A 20,453-nucleotide genomic window follows, 5' to 3' on the forward strand; every position below is an offset into this window, starting at 1 on the left:
GTGGTTAGCTGCGGCTTTAGCTGCGTGCCAGACATCCCTGTAAGAGACTTTCCAGCTGATTACAGCATACCAGTGAAGGTCTGGGTTTGGGGAAAGAGCTAGCAATTGAAGTCTCAATTTCATGACTCTATCACTACTGTGAGTCATTGCAAGTTTGGAAAAACTCTTCACTCCTGTCTCTTCATAAGCATAATAATGCTATGAAGCTTGTATGTTTAAAGTGTTAGAGAGATGTTTAAGGTATTATATAAATGATAAATACTTACTGTAAAGGCCCATGTAATCACTTCTAATCAGAACCATAACATTTTCTTGTTTGGCTTATATTACCTCAAACATAATCCTTTGAGATCTGTGTGTGTGTGTATATATGAAGTATACAATAAATAAGCTCTACTATGAGCCGAAAGAGCCTCATCTGGGCAATGACTCTGAGCCAGACAAAACTGAAAAGAGCGAGCACAGCCAGAATCAAAACTGCCTCTTCCCTCCTCTCAAGCTGACAAATCTTACGTACTTCAAGAGCAGCCTTTTTTTCTCACTCCCTCATCTATGGAGACCAGTGATCTATTTCATCTGCCTCAAACAAAGGACTCTTGAAAGATGTTCTCAAATTTATTTTCTCAACCCTGGGGGCATACAATTACTGCTGTTCACTCATGCTTTGTGTGTTTAGATATTGGAAGGACACATGTACTTTCTGTCATTGTTACAGCATTCCCATGGAAAACTCCAGGGCAGCCAGCGTGTTCCCGCCTCGGGCTCTGCCCACCACTGTCTGTGGAATCAGCAAGCCAAACCTTGTTTAGGTGGTTCCAGAAGCAAGCAGTAGCTTTACTAAGCTGATAGCTGACCAATACGCTGCCTCTCAAGTTCTGATCTGCACTCAGCGAGATGGGGAAAACATAGTAGGGAACTGGAGGAGGACCCAAATGCTACCTTTGAAATTGCAGTTAGTTCCTCCCAGAAGCATTCCTCAGGGAACACGATTGGCATGTGTCAACCCCTGTGACTCAAAAGATAAACAGCTTCACTAGCCCAAGCGAAACAGGTCACAAGTGTAGCTCCAGTTGTGATTCAGAAAAGCACTCGAGTGTCCTCTGCTTTGTGCGTGGTGTGATGTAAGGCAACAGGATCCATCGACAGGCGCAGGATCTGTTGAAGGCTGCCCATCCTAGCTGTGTATTGAGTTCCTTACGTCATGGGAGAGGAAAGGAAGTGGTTGTTAGCACAAGTTTGGCAGCACTGTGGTTGCAACCTGTTAACAGCCCATTGCTGTTTGGATTTGCTCCGTGCAGGATGAAAACATTACAATTAAACACACTTTAAATGCAGGAGTCCAGCTTGAGAAGCTGATGCAAAAAAAAACCTTGTTAAAAAATCCACTCAACGTCAATTTTATTACATCGTGTTACAGCAGTATTGTTATATTTGGCGATTCGATACACGCTTCAGCACCTTGTAGGACAATACATTGCGGACTGCTCGCCTGTTTAGCATGCGATGCCCAGTGTCCGTCCCTTGCTGAAGCTCCAGCTCTCTGGCGCAGTCCCAGAGCTGACTTCACACTAACGTGGCAAGAGCCTGGACATTGTGGGAGCTTTCAGGAGTCCTGTAGATGGCATGGTGGTTTCTGACGCTTCTGTCTCTAATGCTGCTTTTGGGGCTGTGCTGAGCCTTGGCAGCGTGGCTCTGGAAGGCCCGGACGGTTCGGATAGCAAGGATGCAGACCACAAAGCTGGCAAAGTACAAACAGGCACCAGTGACACCAAAAAGGCTGACGGCCGCGTCGCCACCCTGGACCACGCAGTTCATGGAGGTATAACCACGGCGCGCATACAGCCTCTCGCGCCTCTTGCAAACTTCCGTGGAGTTCACCTGGCTGACGAAATGCAGGTAGAGGCCGACTGCTGCAATGTACGCCACGCCGGCCAGCAGGTTGAAGGCACATTCGCCTGCCAGCAGCCCTATCCTGAGCTGCTGGATGGGTTTTGCCCCCACGACAAGGAAGACAAGGGTAAGTACTGCTGCTGTTAAGCTGAAGGCTACTCCGCCATACACGCACGGGGCTCTCATCTGGGTGAACTGCATGTCTAGCTCCCTCACCTCCCGGAGCTCCGTGCCCTCAAAGGGGCTATAAGCCGAATTCAGGCTAAAGGATCCGGTGCCGAAGCCGCCGAGGGACGTAAAGCCTGCAACAGAGGCTTGGGCAGCGCCCACGCAAATCAGCACCAGGAGGTTAACCGTGATTTCCACAAACTTCAAAATGCCTATAGGGAGCAGAAAGATAGGAATAGATGTCAAAATCACATCTTGCACAAACTGGGGGTGACAGAAGTACACCAAAACCATAGACAGAGAGCACTATTACCGAGATAGTCCTCTTGGCTACCGCTACAGAAGAACGCCGCTTTAAAAAAAGTGTGAGCTCTCATGGGTACATTTCAGAGGTTGGACAAATTACTTTTTCTAATTTGTCAGTGAGCTTGATAAATGGATCTTCATGCGGGGAAAGAAATGCATAAAAATTTTACTGTGCTTGTGTTATTGCCAAGGCAAGCGCACAGTGATTGTATTTTGGTCTCTAACTACTTGGCATAAACACACTGAGCAAGAAATATCCAGTATGAACAAAATGCTGAGGTTAAAGCTGACAAAAACCTAGAAGCTTCTAAAAAAGTGTGCAAGTTATTTAGGTCCTTTAAAATGTGTTTACTGCTTTAACTTACACACTTTTTTTGTGTTTAAGTGTTTGTTTATTTAAATTTATCTAACCAGATGCAACTTCCACTTCATCTCCTTCAGAGATAAAAATCTCTTCATAAATCTGAAGAAGCAGTTCCTGATTACACAAAAAAAAAGGAGGAGGGGAAGGAGGCAAAAACCACCTTATATGCGGAGGTAAGTTAAGTGAACTCGATACCAGGTCCTGCGTTCTCTTCCACACCCCCACCTTCAGAAGAAAGCCTCATGACTTCTGAGCTGACTCTTCTTTTTCTTATGTTATGCTACTGATAAAGGTAACCAAGTTTTTTTTTAAGAAAAAAAAAAATACAGATAAATGACTTCTTTGTGTGGTAGTTGCCTGTCAGGAAGGTGCAGCATCTGTTAGATAAATCTGATTATTCTGTGGCAGCTCACTAGGGGTCAGGCTAAGATTAGTCAACATGACGGATGTTGAAGCATAGCATAGCTAGAGTTGCCCATTCGGGAAATGAAAACTCCTAGTGTATCACGCGTGCTGCTCCTCAAATTCTGAAGTTAATCACAGAATTGTGAATCTTATTATTCCATTGCAGTCTGACAGCCAAGAACGTAAGATGCTCGACACAGTGGTCCTATATTTGTCTTTAAAGTGGGACAGGATCTGCAGTTTGCATACAGGCTTTCATTTTATGCTGCTAACGTTGATCAGCGTGGCATTTTCCTCTTGAGCTGTCAAGATTGTATGGACTTGAAAAGAAAGGGCTGAAGCAGCATGCAAGGGAATTAGACAAATTCCTCTCTTGTGTTGCCAGATCCTTCTAACCGAAGAAAGCCAGTGACAGCCACCATGAAGGATTACCGGATATTCCCATTCTGCCCCTTCTTATTCCCTCCACAGAGGGCTGAGGTAAGCACCTTCCTGCTGCCGCTTGCTCTTCACGGGAAGGTGCTTGCAATGGTTTGACAAGGGCCTTGGCCACTTTCAGGAGTTCCTGCTTCTCCCTGTACCCAGACTGGTCTCCTCACTTCTGCTAACGCAGCTGTAGGTAGGTACTGAGCCCATTCACATCACGGCCTTGCAAACCATCCCAGAAGCACAAAGGGGAGCAATGACAATGGTGGTAATACCTGGGAATAGAATATCTGAGGCTCAGCATGTTTCAGTTTGTGCGTGTGTATATATACACATACAGAAGTGCGTACATATACGGATTTCATATCCTAAAAAGAATTAGGTAGAGCAGGCAGAGAAAACAAAGGGCTCTTGTTGAGGAGGAACTAAGTGTGCAATTTTATGTATGCATTGTTCAGAGGTGATGCTGATTTCTGCATGACAACATGTGTTTTCCTTGACCCTTCCACACAACCACTTCTGTGAAGCAGGGCAATAACCATGCTGGTTCCTAAATCTGTTCAGGAGGCTTCAAATATTTCAAAGGAAATATTTGTGAAGCTAAATGTAAAGAGAAATTTAAATCTTGGTCCGTGAGACAGGATTTGGAACTCCTTATACTAAATTCAAACAATGCAGCCAAAAGACTCAATGTTCTAATATGTACAGAGTCATCACTTTACCAGGACTGTTCAAAATATTTTGAGAGAGTAATAGCTGTACAGGACATTCACTGGAACTGCATCAGATATTTTTTGTCTTCTCAGTTGAGCTGTACGATATGCCTTCCAAATACAGGGAGTCAACTTAGGTCCTCAGGGCCCTTGGACAGTGTTGGATGCAGAAGGCCACTTCCCTTTATAAGGGCTGACTACTGATTTCATAGATGCTCCATCAGTAAGCAGTTCCTACAAGTCTACAGGGAGGAAGGACTATTTGATTAAAGGAAACATAAATTTTAAGTATGCTTGGGAACTTGGAAGCTGGGAATTCATGACCAGTCAGCTTTCTTCTACCGCTGTCTTCAGAATTTCCTTTTCATCAATGACTGGTGAGGCACTCTGACCCGCTGAGCATCAACTTTTCCTGTACATCACCTTGCTGAGCTTTAGAAAAGGCAATTTGCTGTTGTCAAAGTAGTCAGCACTTGCTGCTAACCTCCCCACATTTATAACTGACCCCAATCCTCAATGACGCTGCTCCAAAACTTCCTATGTATTCACGCAAATTCTGTATGCAACCCCTTAACTTCACTGAGCTGATTGCTGGTACCACAGTAGGGCTGCCAGAACATGTCTCTCTGCTCATGGGATGACAAATACGATCAGTCTAGGTCTACTGTATTTTTAACTGCAGCAGTAGATGCTTTAATGGCATGCTTGAAAAATGTCCTTAGACGGGACATTCAGGTTGGACAGGTTTTGTATGTACCTGTACAGTTTTCACACACACCTGCTGTAGAATTGATTAGAGTAACTAAACAATGGAGAGAGGTTCATTGGCAGTTACTCCACCAGTTATTTGCATCACATGGATTAACTTTTTTTTTTTTTAAAGTGTAATAACAAAGCCTCCTGTATTAAAGAAAATCCTAAAATGATAAGCAGTATGTAGAATGAAGCTGTGAATTACAGGTCTACGATGAGAGCCAGCAGGGTTTGTGAAAGTAACAGACAATTAGTGGAAATCCCTAAGGCCTTGTACAATCATCAGGGCTTTGATGGAAATATTAAGCCCTACAGTATGTTCAGATCTTGACCCGGGTGCCCCAAAAGCCTCACGCAACCTTGATCTGTGATAGTTACAAGCTGATACCCAATCCCACTATACTAGTATAAACAGGATAGACAGACTTGAGAAATAAGGAATAAAAGGATGGTTAAGATTTGACTCTTAGCTCTGTCAAGGTATGCTAACACACACACACGCTAGCGGTGACCAATGTCAAGCAGTGTACTGCTGGCAGAAAGGGCTGATTTCAAAGCCACGCTTCTGAGTCCGTAAAAAAAATTAGCTACATCGTCTTAGACTTATAGCCGCAGAAACTAGACTGCCAAAAGGTCTTCCTACAGGGAAGTTACTTATTTCTACAACTATTCCCTAATCCCATGCAACAATGAACGCATTTGCAAGACTTGAGTGTAAAATGACAGGCGGTCTGAAAATCTCAGAATTCCACCGGTTTGGTTATTTTTTCCTTTCTCAAGTTCAAAATCTTGGGATCTATCTAAAATGTTACTGATTTGTATTAGAATTAGCACAGTGAGCAGTTGGCTTTGGGAACTAACCCCCTCCATACTGAGCAAGTAACGAGACTCAAGTCTGGGCTCCTGGATTTCCATTTCCTTTCCCACGCTTCTTTCCTGCACTGCTTTTCAGCACTGAAGGTGAGGAGAACGGCTGCAATCTAAAAGACAGTGGGTGTTGCTGGAGCTTTCCAGAGAATCGTTTCACTGATTCCAGAAAAACTAAACCTGCGATGGATAGTAAGTTCAATGTATTGTACTTGTTAACTTTGTTTGAATCCAGTCTTTTTCTGCTGTGGGTAGGCCTCCTGCTATAGCAAACAGCGGCCTTCCAATTCATACTGTTAATCTACTATTCACTTTTCCTTTCCCTTCTATACCAGATGCATGCTGGGCTATTGCCATGGTATTAACCCACTGATCAGTGGTTTTGTCTTCTGTCAAATGGTGGCCCCAAAAGTCCAGCAAAGCAGCCAAGCAGGCTGTTAAGGGTACAGATCCTCAGACAGCTGACCTTATTCTAACGGCTCCTACCCCTGGCTGGGCAGTCACCACTTTTCTCCCCTGCCCAGTAATAACTCCGGCCTAGCATTAGGCCCTTCCAAGAGCTGTTTTAATAAATTAAAATAGCAGGAAACGATTCAACTCTCTTCTTGTGTGCCGCTGTTTTTTCCTGCAACTTTAGCAACTTGAAGTGACTCACAGCGTATCTGATGAGCAATCGTGCTGGCATGAGTTTAGCAGGGGAAATAACACAGCCAGGGCCAGAGAAAGACCAGAAACTCCCCTTTTCAGGTGAGGTGAGCTGTTAAATCTGCATGCTCTGCCTCATAAAACTCCACTGCGGCTGACTGTGTGGTACCCAGTAACTCAACTGTGTGCTCTAGTCTCATGTGTCGGAAGCTGTAAAGAGGCATTTTCATCCAGGCACTGTGGCAGGATGGCCCCAGTGTTCAGGTGTCAGGATCACAGTGTGTGTACGTACGTGTGTACATAAAGTAAAATGGTCAATTCATGTTTGTTCCTATGTTTCTGCAGCTGACATAAATGAATCTGCAGGACAGCCAGTTCTGGCTGTTTCTGTTGAACTCCCCTGACCTTACGAGGGCCTGACTAATAGAGGAGGCCTTCAAAGTGTCTCCCTCCACTGTGTCTTGGCACAGTAGTCACTTTTTTCCTCTGTTGACTGCACATGGACTCTTTCTTCTGTCTCTTTTGGTATCATTCCCTCCTCTGGAGTTAACATCCCTGTGTACTTCTAAGGTATTTTATGTTTGCCGTTCTCCATTCTGGCTTGCTTTGTCCCCCTGCTTCCTCTGCAGGCCACATACCACCAGGACCAGCGGTACCCAGCTGGCAGCCCCGGGGGTGCCCGGCTGTCCCTCTCGGACACCTCGACCTCAGCGGCAGGGCAGCAGCGCTAGGAGCCGCACAGGTCAGTGGCGCCTCTGTCACATCCCATTAGGGGTCACTCCAGGAGAAGGGAAGGGAGGAATGAGAGGCTAGAACACACGCACTAAAAATCATTCTCCCAGCCTTTCTCACTGAAAGTTGTCTTTTGGTTTTTTTCCCAGTTAGGGTAGCTTTCCGCTTTTCAGAGGTAATCTCCCCCCCCCGCCCCAAAGGAGCACACAAGTATTTTGACCATATATAGTGACTTACAAAAGCAGCAGTCAGTCCTGAAAAGGATCTCAAATGCTGAACTTCTCTTGCCAGTGCAGGTTTGGCATTCCCCGGAGAGCAAAGGCAGAGCTCAGCACGCAGCTTTGGTCACCTCACTACTAAATTGAGTCAGTGGGAGGAGGAATAGATAAGGGGGAAGAGGGAGAAAACGTCAAAGGAAAGAGGGGTTTTGTTCTGCTTTTAGAAGGGGACAAAAATGTGACAGAAGTGGGGAGGAACCAAAACAGTGGAGGAGAACTGAACAAGGGAAATGAAACGGAGACAACAGTCGCAACAGATTAAAAATATTAAATCTGGATGCAAAGTATTAAAACATCTTGCTAACGGTATTATTCCCCTTATGTATACCAGTACAAAGGAAGATCTTACTGAAACCAGCAACAAGAATTCAACCAACTTCACTGATGCAGGATCAGGGCAATACATAGCTTTGTCAAAAACAAACAAATCCCCCCCCAAGCCCCCACCCCACCACTGTTTTTGTAGGTCTCTCTGTTCTTCAGCCAGTGGTGGGATTTAGCTTTCACTGAGTTATGCTAAAATCTCCTTAACGGAGTAATGTTCAAAGGCGGAAAAAACCACAACCCAACCGTAAAACACAAGAGTTAGGCAATGTAACACCAACAGAATCTTGGCTTTTCAAAGGACCTAAGGGAACTACATACTCAGAGCCAACTGAATTTAAATGGCATGTAAGTGCCCAACACATTTATGCTCATTTGAGATATCCGTCTTACTGGAAATCGATGAAAAAAATAGTTAAAACTGGGAAAATTAAATTATTTATGTGCTCTAGAAAGAAGCATTATTATTATTATCTTTTAGTAAGTTGTCCTTCTTTAGGCAAGATAATCACTCCATTAGGAAATCTTAAAGGATGACCAGCCTTGTTTTTAATGATTCGGAGAAGCCTTACGTTCACAATCAGAGTGCTCAGACCCAAATGTATTGTCCTGGTTTTCTGTGTATCATCTTCCCTTAAAGAACTACTGTCCCACCTGCTCTATTCCTTCTGCTTAACACCCTCCCATCCTCCAAACAGCGCTGTCCAATTTTCACAGGAAAGGGTGGACTTGATTTGTAGAACTCCTGCATCAGCCTCTATCCCCATAGTTTCCCACCATTGTATGACACAGATTTACTTGCCATCAAGACACAGCCCCTGCCTGGGAACAACAGCTTTGGTTTACTTGTTCCCAGTAGTTCTTTAAAGCATCACTTCTAGCATGTTCTTGATTTCTCTCCTGTTAACCAAGCATGAGTCATCTTCCACAATTTTGGAGAGGGTGGGAAGCAAAAGGTCTTGCATTAAACTGTACCACTTGGCAACAGTGATTTAAATGCAACGCCTGTGAAAGGCTGTACGTGTATTTGTAGCGCTGGTAGGTCTCTGCATGGTCACTTCATGTTCTGCGTTTCAGGAAATGGCCTTTTTTTCTTCCTAATGTACCCATAGTTCTTTCAAGTAGTAAACAAATACCTTGGTATCAAACCAAACTTGCGGGTTTTTTTTTTTTTTAAAAGAGTTCAGAAAACAATGAAACACTCTTGTCCCTCATGACAACTTTCCACAGCCACTCCCTCTGTTTGAACTGAAACTAAGCTGCCTTTAGAAAGTACAACGATTGTGGTGTTATTGCTCTTTAAGTAATCATAGTCTGGCTGAAGGTAGGCCAGGTTGGAGGCACCTGTGAACCTGAGCTTCTCATTCACTTTACCAATTGTGGGTTGTCACACCTGGTGAGCAACATTCCTGACTGGGTGGACTTTTCTCCTTCAAGTTAAGTGAGCTAAGATCATCTGCTCAAGAAATAGAGCTACATTCAATAGATAGTCAGTCTGCTGTATCAATCAGCTTTGAGAGCCACTTTTTAAAGAGTTGAGTTTTTCTTGGTTCCCAGAATTTGAGTCAGATGTGGGGAAGACAAACCCAGTGGTCTTACAAGAAAGATGGTGCAACTCCTGTTCCATACTGGTAGAGAGCAGACTTAACTAAGTTTTCCCAATAGGGAAGCACGGGCTAGAGTCTAACACGTACCTAACAGCTAACATCAACTTTGCCAGTATCTTCCCTTGCCAACTTAAGTGAGTCTTCTCAGTTGTAGTTCTCCCATCTCTAAAAACAATAGTGTACATGTTAGCACAATGCCAAAAGGTGGATGAAAAACATGTGATACAAAGACGTGGGCAGAGTGAAGTCCCATATGTCGGCAGGGCAACAGTTTGCTAAAGGTAACATTTGGCATCTGCAACTAGCGTGGCTCCCCTGCATGTTTTTATAGAGCTAACTGCTCGTGGCTATTTGTATTTCACAGCAAACAGGACTTACCTCCAAGTGAAATACTTTAACTTCAGAACAGGAACGTTACCTGCAGCTCTGCCACTGTATCTTGTTACTGTGCAATTTTAATGAAGTATTTTGAATAACTGGGATTATTTTAATCTGTACAGCTCTGTCCAATTCCCACTACTAATATCCTCTGTCTTCACAATTACAAGATTAAAAAACTTGATGGCAAATTCAGTCTGTTAGTCGCTCTGTATTTAAAATATACTTCGTAACAGATAGGAGGGGGAAGCCATCTAATTACAATGAGTCTATAGGGGACCTTAGTGCTCCCTTCTTACAGCAGAAATATGTTGAAATTAACTGCCACTGGAACAGTGTATGACAGCTTTGAGCACAATTCAAAGGAGCTAAGCATGGCAGACTGTAGGGGCAAAATGTGAAGATGGCGATGACAAAATACAGCAGTTTCTAATCCTATTGGGTGCCTCCACAGAAATGTAAGTATCCTGCTGACCACTGCTGAAAAGATCTAACATGTGCTGCTGAACATACTTGTCAAATGCTTGTTTTCATCCACAAAGTTACCTGCATTATGCACATTTAATGACCGTTCAGTGTTTTTGAACATGCATAACTGAAGCTACAGAAGGTCTTTTACTTCAGTCCAATGCTTCTTGCTGACCACTATTCTCCCCCAACATCTCCACAGCACTGGAAGGGATACAAGTGCTCTGCAGAATATTTTCCCCTCCTGCTCCCGCATCTGACTCAAAAAACAACAGTATCAGGACATAACAGAGCAACATAGCAGCGGCAGTATAATGGTTATGAACAATGCCATAACTCAAACCAAGTGTCTACTAGTGTGAACCCTGTGTTTAGGGTAACTTTTCATCTCAGTACTTTTTCCAGTCTATGAGTATTTGCCAGCATGCATAGCTACAGGAAAAAAATTCAACTCTGTTTTGTAAAAACAAAAGCTTGTAGATGTTTACATTTGAATTAATGCTGGCCTGTTAATGCATGAATATATCCTGGAGAAAGTCATTGTTACTCCCTAATTCTATTTCCTCCTCCAAATAAATTCAGTTTGATATTTCCTTCTGGCTATGCTTGAAATTGGAGACTTTTCTTGTTGTTACAAACCATAATGCTGTCTTTTTCTGAGAGGAAATTGGTCTGAAGGTTTTAACAATTATGGATGTTAGAATGTAGGCTAAAGGCATGATTGTTTGGAAGTGCCTACAATATGCTTAAGAAATCTGACACTATTCATGGTGCAAAGCTGCATTCATGGCAGCAAAGAACAGGGATTCAATTATACTTGCTCCCCCACAAATTGTTTTCTAACCTTTTTAGTGCTGTCTCCTTTAAATGCCAAGTGGGTTGAAGAATTAAAAAAAAAGTTATTAGCTCAGAAATTATGACCAGCACAGTCCAATTCTATACAAGGCAAAAGTGCAGGCATTTCCTGAGTCGCATACTGACCAAAGATGGGAGAAACTTAGTTTTACCTTCACTGTTTAAGCAAAACTAAAGGAAGCATTATCCTGGAATTGCATTGCTCTGTCTCTTTCACACCAATATACATAATAAAAATAAAATGAAAAGTTTTCAAGGTCAAGTGACCAAGTACCTATGATTTAAGATCAGCAATTCACTCTTGGGTTCGACTTAGATTTTGCTCTCTCTAAGGTAAAGGAAGCAGCATGGCAGGCAGCCAGCCTTGAACACTTCTCTCATTTCCTCTGGTAACCAAAAGCACTGAATCTGGTTATATTTTCAAAGGATGCGAGGGGGGTCCTTTGAAAGGCAACTATGATTACTAATTTAGTTTTTCAACACAGAAGAGAGAACTACAGAAATTTTACCTGTGCTGTGAAAAGCAAGTTGAACGTTTTCTTCTGAAAGAATTTCAGCTCTAAGTATCCCCAGGCCAAAAACTCCTGTTGTTTTCAACGCGTGCTGCTTTAAATGGCACGCACTGTTGTGCGTAAGTTGTAAGAAATGGTTATTGCAAGCAGTAGTTCCTTAGCTGATGAAAGGTTTGTCTTTATCATGAACTGTTTATTTCTAGTTCCCATATAATTATATAGAGTATCTAGGCAGCTTGACACCGGTCTATAAGCTGTTCCGTAAGTCTCCTTCACTACTACAGAAACAGAACATGGCAGACTCCTGTGTTTCTATTGCCTTTTGAATCTGTAATCTGCAGATCCACAAGTGTGACGTCCCTATGAAAAAAAACATACAGAAAATAGACATAAAGATAGCATAGCGGGGAAGAGTCAAAAGTTTGTTAGAGGGAAGTCATTTGAGAGCATCAGCAGGTATATGAAGAGAGGCAATCCAAGTGGTAGTGCTCTTAAACAACAAAGGCTCCTGTGAGAGAAAAGATCCTCTCACAGGTTAGTAGTGGTTAGAAGAAAATAAAGAGTACGAGGAAACAACCAGTTTTCAAACAAATAGAGTTAAGACAGAAATCTCTGTTTTGGGCTGCCTGTCGCTAGCTATGCCCGTCTTAGCAGTGCAATGGGAGTGAATCTGTAGAGTCAAACAGTTGCAGCTGAAGACCTAGGGGCTACACGATAGGCATTTTCTGGGGAGAGAGAAGTACTTCATTTTAGCTCTAGTTTGGTCCAAAGCACAGAGTGCCTGCTAGTAGTTACAGCTCACCCTCTCATTTAGTTTTATCTGAAGGAAATATAGTTTGTGCATCCTGAGACTGCTCTGCAACATGGCCCAAAGAGCTGTAAGTGGGGACTCCGAAGAGATTAATCTCAAAAGTACACACAAAAAAACTATGGTAGATGCACAGACTAATGAACTGAAAAGTGAGATGGTGAAGTCTGTTTTAATAATAATCATCACAAAAAATTCTTCATGATTGCCAACTGTAAAATTGGTAGGCTGCTGAGAGCTCAAGCTCTTGAATGAGAAACTAATGAAATCAGCGTTTAATAAGCAATCTCACACTTCATGCATACAGATAAACACACCCACCCACCCCACCCCCCTTCTACAGAGCACACGGATGGGGTCTAAACAAATCATTTCCACTCAGGAAAGACATCAGGTAGCCTTCTCTGAAAACATCAGCTCAGTGTTCACTGGTAGTCAAACACCACATGAAAAGCTAGGACGCATTAGGATAGGACTACAGAACCAGAACCTTTATGCACATGTCTGATTCCTTTAGAAATTTATCTTGAATTCTGAGTGCAGTGCTGGTCAGCCCATCTCAAAAAGGTACGATGATCTAGAAAAGGTATAAGGCTGGCAAGCTAACCAGAACTGGAAAGACTTCACTCTTGATAGGGACAGAACTGACTATTCTTCAGTCTCTGAAGAAGCGCTAGGAGCACAGTGACAGGGAGAAAGGGAAGACTTCACTCTAAAATCATCAATCTCATGGAGAAGATGAATATATGAGATTATCATTAGGTATTTTGAATACCACCAGAATCAGAGACACCTTCTTTAAAACGTTTTAAGGAACAAAACAGTACTTCTTCAAGTGGCACAAAGAAACTGTGGAACTCCTTGTCATAAGATCATGTGGAGGCCAGACATTCAAACGGGGATTCAGAAAAGGATTAAACAAATTTGATAGGTCTGTAAAGAGGTATTAAATATAACAGAAGTCAATGCAGTTTTCCAATTCAGAAAATTCCACCAATCCAAAGTTTGGAGCGTATTCCAGAGGACAGCTCACACTGTACTGGTCCAAACTCCAATGGTCCTCCTAAATTTGCACTCTAGTACATTGTTTGAGAGGATACGTAATTAGGTGCCTCATATGATCCAGTACTGCTAGCCACGTGATCCTCTTGAATGGCTTTGAATAGGTATTGCTCATACAATGTTTTAACAGACTTTTCTCCTTCTGTTTTCAAGATAAAAGGAAGAAAAAGGAGCAGAATGTTTTGAAGTTTCTTAGATAGTATAAAATGTTCCTACCGGCAAAAGGGGTCAGTATTAGTTGTTTCTTCCATTATATTTGGGTTGGGTTTATTGTCTTATTCGGTTGGAGGAAAAACAAGGGGGCAGGGATTAGGGAGGGAAGGTGGGAATAACAAAGATAGGAGAACGATCTCCTTTTTTCTGCTGCTGCTTGCAGCTAAGATGTTCGAATGATCACTGCAAAAATAACTGCCTCTTTCTGAAACTCACCTTTGGCTTTTTGGGATATTGCTGGTGAAAAGCATGGATGAAGAGGGCAGTATCTGGGTGAAGGAAATATACTTTTCAGAGCTCTGGTTGTTTAGAATTCCTCTCTAGTTTGCCAGACTGGTCAACATGCACAAAGAGCATAAGTATATTTGCTGGGCAAAAGAAAAAAAAAATAAAGCCATAGTGAAAGTAGAGTGATGTATGGTCAGAAACTAAGGTTCACATTTCAGCTGTTGCTTTGGAAAAGACTGTGGTACATCACTTGATTTCCCGGCCTTGTTTGATACTAGTTTGTTTTAGAATTATGGTGATTGGGAAGGGGGAATTTCACCAGAGTGCTGATAAATCATTGGCAAAAGAAAGAGATGGTTAAGAACTATTTACAGGAACTTTTCATGCTGTAAGAAGTTGTAGCTCACATGTACTGACTTCTTAGTAAACAATTCATGTAGCTTTTCATTTATAACATTTACTATGACTGCAGGGAATACAGAATTCTCAAAACACTTCTAGGAAATTCTGCTTAATCTTCGTACTTTCAAAAATTAAACAGGGGAGTAACATTCTCATAATCTTATCAACCTCCAATATCTTGTCATTTTTTGAAGTAAAACTGCTAATAAAAGGGTTTATTTTCTACATAATCTCTTTTCCCTCCTCCACTGCAACCTCAGACATTAAATTTTTGGAAAATACTGAGCAATACCTGGGGGAGGGGTGGGAGCGAAATCATCATCATCAACTGATGCATCCAGAACTGGTACATTTTGAAAATGTTAATGATGTTTAATGCACTGAAATAATGAGAAGCAAATGCAGTTCAAAAAAACCCCAGCAAGTCACATTAAGCTATCAATAAGTCTAAACAACCAGTGAAACTGAAAACTAAAAATAACCTGCCACTTCATTTTTCTAAAGCTGTGCTAAAATAAGGCATGGAGTTTTCTAGAGCTTCTCAGACAAGTTAAAATAATTTAGTATTGTTGAAGAAGAAACTGCTGATACAATTTTATCAGGGATAAAATATCAGTATGGCTCTGCATCATTAAATATGCTCTACTAACTGTTGGAGTTAAATCTCCTCGAGATGAAAAACAAACTGCATACAAATACACAGAACATATTTGCAAGAGAAAATAGTTCAGTTCAGTCTTAAAATTGTTCACGTATTCACATACAGCAAAATATTAAAAGCAAATTGAGTGTGTTATTTAACTTTCCTTCACGGAGTGAAGAAATACTCTAACATTATGTATTTTGATTTACTCCCAACAACTGAACTCTTCATTTGTCTCTCTACTGGAGGACACTGAAAGGCTGTTTGTAGACTTCAGCCAAAGACTCTGCACCTAGCTGCAAGTTCCAACTCAGACTGCAGTGGGCCCTTCCTACAAACAAGGTGAGAAAGTTCATTGTCCTGGAAGAGGGAAAACTTTAAAGGAGTAATGGATATTTTAGCGCCTTTTTTTTTTTCAGTTTACGGGAACGAGTTTACTAAGTGTTAAAGACCACAAAAACCCACATTAATGCTCGTTTCTCTGCTTGTTGTAGTCACTTTCTAGCCATGAAAAAACCAAGTTATTTCTCAAGAGCTGTTTTATTGGATTCATGTCCATAAAATAGTTTTGTCTCCCACAATGTTGCTTTATAAAGATGTATCAGTGATAACTGGATTAAATCCAGAGTTGATAAAAAGTCTGAGAAGAATGTGTCAGAAATAAACTAGCATGAAAGCTTCAACAGCCATCTTTAAATTGCCTACAGACGCAAATATCTATTTTATTCCTAAATCTCAAAGGTTAACCCTTGCTGCACAACCCAAGTGATTACGCACACAACCCACTCTGATGCTCTGTATGCATACTCTGGAGATGCATTTTCAAGTATCTAAATATCTCCATAAATCTTGCCTTCAGATGCCTAAAACATGCTAGTAACCCACAGTTATGCCATTCATTAACTTTAACTCTCCCACTTTGTTTGGGTTTTTTTTTAATATTCCTCTAGCTTTACTTTATTGTGCTTCTAAACACAGAAACCAAAACCAAGACAAGTCCTTGGAAGGAGAGGAGTGGATGGCAGGCAGTAAGAATCTCACATACCTCTTGTTGTGCATACCTTTGAACACTTCATTGAGAAGGTTTCCTTGGGAGGATAACATTCTGGTGGTGGGTCAAAATATTCCCGTGCTGTTCCTGAGGTTTTAGAGTAAGGGTCCAAGCAAACAGTGGAAGTCCTTGAGTGCTGGCCACCCCGGATCTCTTCTGTTGATCTACAATGGAGTAAACGACTAATGTACATTAATTAGATCATGCTCTCTCCTGAACATTAGAACATGAGAAACTGGCAGATGCTCCTGTTAGTGGAACTAGCTAGCCTGCTTCATAGGTATCTGATCTTTTTTGCTTGTGTGTTTTGAAAGCAAATATCCCAAATACTTGCATAAATCCACGTTCACAAGGATATCTGCACTTGGTCGTTGTTATTTTGGAAAACTGTGTACTCACTGAGTAGGCTGGCTGAACTGTTTAGGTTACTTGCAAATGGTAATTGTACTACAGCTTTTTCATGAAAAACAGACATGTTTAGCCAGTCCGTAGCAGCCTAGAGAATAAAAATGAGAAATATTTTCACATAATAAACGTGTAAAGTAGCACAACTATTTCATGGGTAAGCATTTTGTGAAGTTTGTACTTCCAATTACTGTGTCTCACAAAGATACCTTTTTGAAAGAATGAAAGCTATTAAAAGAAACAGATAAAGATTTTAAAGTGGAAAAAAAAATTGCCTATTTAAAAAAAAATTTTTTTTTGAGGTCTTTGATGGTATTTGAAGAGGAATCTAGAATCGACCCAAAAAGATCAGTTTCTCATGTTTTCGATTAGACTCTTCAAAATGATACTTCAAAATGGAATTGTCCACTTTGCTGCAACGACATACAGCTCCACATTTGAAGCCTGATGATTTTTAAGGTTGGTGAGATTTAGATTATTCTATGGGAGAAGTGCAATTGGCCCTTTTTTAACTGCGCTAACACTCAGGTTAAAAGAAACATTGGCTGTAAATTGTTTTGTAAGTGTCTGGTCTAATCTAAATGTCCTCCCTCATCTGAAGCAGAACTGGAGCTTGCCTTTGTCAAGGTACAGCTGGATGATTTTGTTATTAAAGGGTATTTTAAGTCTCATTCAGCATTATTATTTTTAAAAGTCGTCTTCCTATTCAGTTTTTATCTTGAATTTCTTATCCACAGATCAGCATTTTCAACTGTAGTTTTGTTTCCTAGTGTCACTGCACTTCACTAAGGTTTATCTTCATCCAATTCCAGATTCAACTTACAAATATTATCTCATTCATCCACATTAAATCATGTTCTTTGTAGTTTTTACATTTTAATTAAGACATTCAATAACAAGACCAATGCTAACATCTCCGCGCGTAGTTGCCAACAGCTCTATTTGGCCGAAACATTTCTGATTTTTCTGACCTTTGTCCTGTGTCTTGTGCAACCACTAAAGCATCCTGCGCAGCTGTGTCACATAAATTAAATAAGCTGTGTGATTTATAAGACTTCCAGTTCACTTGAAAGCAATCCCTTTGGTACTTCTGATGCAGCTGCTTCTCTCTATTGTATCCTGCTACTTGCCAGAAAACAAAACAAAACAAAAAAACCAAAACAAAACCCCCCTAATGTTCAGCAACAGAGTACAATTAGGAAAAATAAATTCTTTCTTTTAGATGCTTTTTTCCTCACAATGGCCTATTCTGGCCACCTTTGCTCCTGTTTTCCTTCAGGACTTTCCAGTTCAGGATAATGCAACTCTTCTCCTCAGCAATGAGAGGAAGCTTGCTATAGGAGTTTCAGACAGAAATGCATTTGGAAAGAGAAATACTCTGGCAGGAAGGTCTTGCTCGTAAGGGATGAAAGCATTAGGCACCCAAATTACAGTTTCCACGAAACCTTTCCCATCTACTTCATTATAGTATCTGGAGGTCTTTTGGTCCATCAGCCTAAGTCTTCACCAAAACACTGAAACTTCTTTACAAAAGCAACTGGTTTTGTTGTGCCAGCTAAGCAGGGGAAATGCTGTTAGGTTAAGCCAAACTCCATCAAAACAACTGATGGAAAAGTTTTTTGATTAGTCGCAGAAAGGGCTGGTGCCCCCCAGATTCTCAGCTTGACTCTAAGAATGATCTCCATGGCTATTGAAGATCCGTAGCTGCCGCTTTCCTTCCTCTAATCCCCGGTGGATACAGGGATGGTCTGTTAGCCTTCACAGTCCTTCCACCAATTTTCAGTCTATGTGTCCAGTCATTTAAAACTAACAGCAAAAACAAGAAGTCCAGAGAAGAACTTTACTAAGAAGTGGTGGTTTAATTTATAGCTATGCTTTCATGCATTGCTTTCACTATGCTATATACGGGGGAAAAAAAAAAACAACCACAAAAAAAAAAAAACCCCCCCCCCCTTTTTTTTTTTTCTCTCTCCACAGTGCAATTAATGCATTCCTGGCATTTGCTGCTCTCACTTCTAATATGTTCAAGATAAAAATTTAACTATATCCCCTCCTGATCTCTGCTTTTGCTAAGGACAGTCATTCAGCCTCTGAGGATGATTCTCAGACTGACCTTTGTTCCCATTTCTCTCCAATTTGTCATGATTCAAGAGAGACAGAAGAAAAAATTTGCTATTTTCACAATACAATAGGATTACCACCATCCAAATGTTTTATACTTATCCATAAGTAGACCTTCTAGTCCACACAGTGCTCTTCACTACTGCTTTTATTCTCATCCTGTTTTTCTTGCTAAAATGCATATTATCATGTACTACTTCAGTAACTCAGCTTTTCAATAACCTTTATATTTATTTCCTCTCCCTCTTTGCCTCTATTCTTAAATTGCCCTACAGTCATGCCCCCAGAGACTAAACAGGAGTGATGAACACCTTGCTGCCATGGCCAATTTGCCGGTGTTGTTTGGAGCTACAGACCTCTCTCTTACAATGCAGTTGCTGGCATGCACTCAAAGGAAAACAGCCTAAGCTCACTTCTAATACGCTGTAGGTTAGCCAGGCTGAAAGGAGAACTGTAATATCCTAAGAGTGTTTTTGTCATTCCAAACCTTCTATTAGTTAATCTGCTTATTGTGCTGATAGGGGCTGACCCACTACCAAGTGCTGCAAACAGCCTTAGACGCTTACACAAGTACTCATTTATTGACTGCAACTACTGAAATTAATTTTGTTTTAGATCAATATGAACTTGTTCACAGCTGAACTAGAGCAACCTGAGAGTTCAGTAAGTCCCTGTGCTGGTCTCAGTCACGTAGCATTCTCATTTAAGCAATGCATGTCTGGCAAGCCATGGCTCGCCGTCACCTGCTGACCAGCCTCTTCAGGAACTGTACTAAGACACATGGCCACACTTCACCTACTTGTGACCCAACTTGATCCAGATAACCCCAGGAAATTCACACCTCTGCCTGTGTCACGCAGCCTATCTTTCTGCCCCCTCTCGAGCTCAATACAAAGAAAAAGGTTAAATTTCTAAGTGTAAAATAGCTCCCTGATTCCAAACGTGGCATGCTCATTCTTCATGATTTCAAGGCTAAGTAATGCTTTCTTTACTTATTGTAATACGAAGGTAAAAAAAGCAAACAAAGATGATGACAGATGTTATAGACCTGCTGTGATATGTTTCTTTAAGGTGATAAAGACATACCTTGCATTGTATGGATATGGCTTTCTCGCTCTTCTGTCTTCCTCGTATCTATCAGATCCACGGTTCTCATGGTGCCTGTATTGCTTATCCTGGTATCGTCTCCCAGCATGAGACATCTTGTTTCTTACATGTATTCTTTCTTTCTAAAATAACTTCCTGAGCCAGAGAAATAAAACTGGTTCATTTTATAGCTCTACTTAAAGTTATTCATTGACCAGCACTCACATCCATTTCATGCTGATTCTAGGCTTAGTACAGACTTCCTTAAGAAGCAAAGGAAGTAAAACCCTTTAAACTACAAGTAAAGTAACTTCATTAAAGAAGGAAGTTTTTCTTTAAATTTTCATATTCATCAAGTAATTGTAATGTTTCTATAGTCAACATTTATTGCGCTTAGCTATAAACTAATTATTTACTAGGTCTGCTCTGACTCTCCCACCTTTGCTGCAAGGACAAGGCATGGTGTCCGCCAAGAACATGAATCTTGGCTTCTCTAACGTTGTCTCTTACACAAAGCACGAAACCCAGCAAACACCAGTGCATTGCATTAGCGCGCATACAACTGCCACCGAGGGCAGGGCAAACCCGAAAGCGCCGGCTGTGACCTTTGTCCTGCAAGTTTCTCAGAGGAGGGTACTCGTCGGTGTAAACAGACGCAGTACCGAACGTTGCCCGTGATTTGGATAAACGTTAGGCACAGGCAAAGCTGTGCTGGGCCAAAAATAAGTTGGCGAGAAGATACA

General features: G+C 41.5%; 1 protein-coding gene across 1 annotated transcript; it reads right to left on the bottom strand.

The window, feature by feature from the left end:
- Nucleotides 1-1,563: 1,563 nt before the first annotated feature.
- Nucleotides 1,564-19,871, bottom strand: LOC103919230 (MARVEL domain-containing protein 3-like). Its single transcript, XM_009326698.1, has 3 exons — nucleotides 19,711-19,871; nucleotides 16,093-16,262; nucleotides 1,564-2,270 (listed from the first exon to the last, which is right to left on the bottom strand). Exons 1-3 carry the CDS (start codon nucleotides 19,824-19,826, stop codon nucleotides 1,564-1,566), a joined length of 993 nt encoding a protein of 330 aa, XP_009324973.1. The 5' UTR covers nucleotides 19,827-19,871.
- Nucleotides 19,872-20,453: the final 582 nt, after the last annotated feature.

The sequence above is a fragment of the Pygoscelis adeliae genome, unplaced genomic scaffold (assembly GCF_000699105.1).
Source record: "Pygoscelis adeliae isolate BGI_AS28 unplaced genomic scaffold, ASM69910v1 Scaffold6, whole genome shotgun sequence".
NCBI lineage: Eukaryota > Metazoa > Chordata > Aves > Sphenisciformes > Spheniscidae > Pygoscelis > Pygoscelis adeliae.

Coding starts and splice junctions, on each gene's coding strand:
- LOC103919230 (XM_009326698.1), bottom strand. CDS start 19,826: ATGTCTCATGCTGGGAGACGATACCAGGATAAGCAATACAGGCACCAT. Junction 16,263..19,710: donor CCATATCCATACAATGCAAG/GTATGTCTTTAT, acceptor ACTCCATTGTAG/ATCAACAGAAGAGATCCGGG. Junction 2,271..16,092: donor AAAGGTATGCACAACAAGAG/GTATGTGAGATT, acceptor TGCTCCCTATAG/GCATTTTGAAGTTTGTGGAA.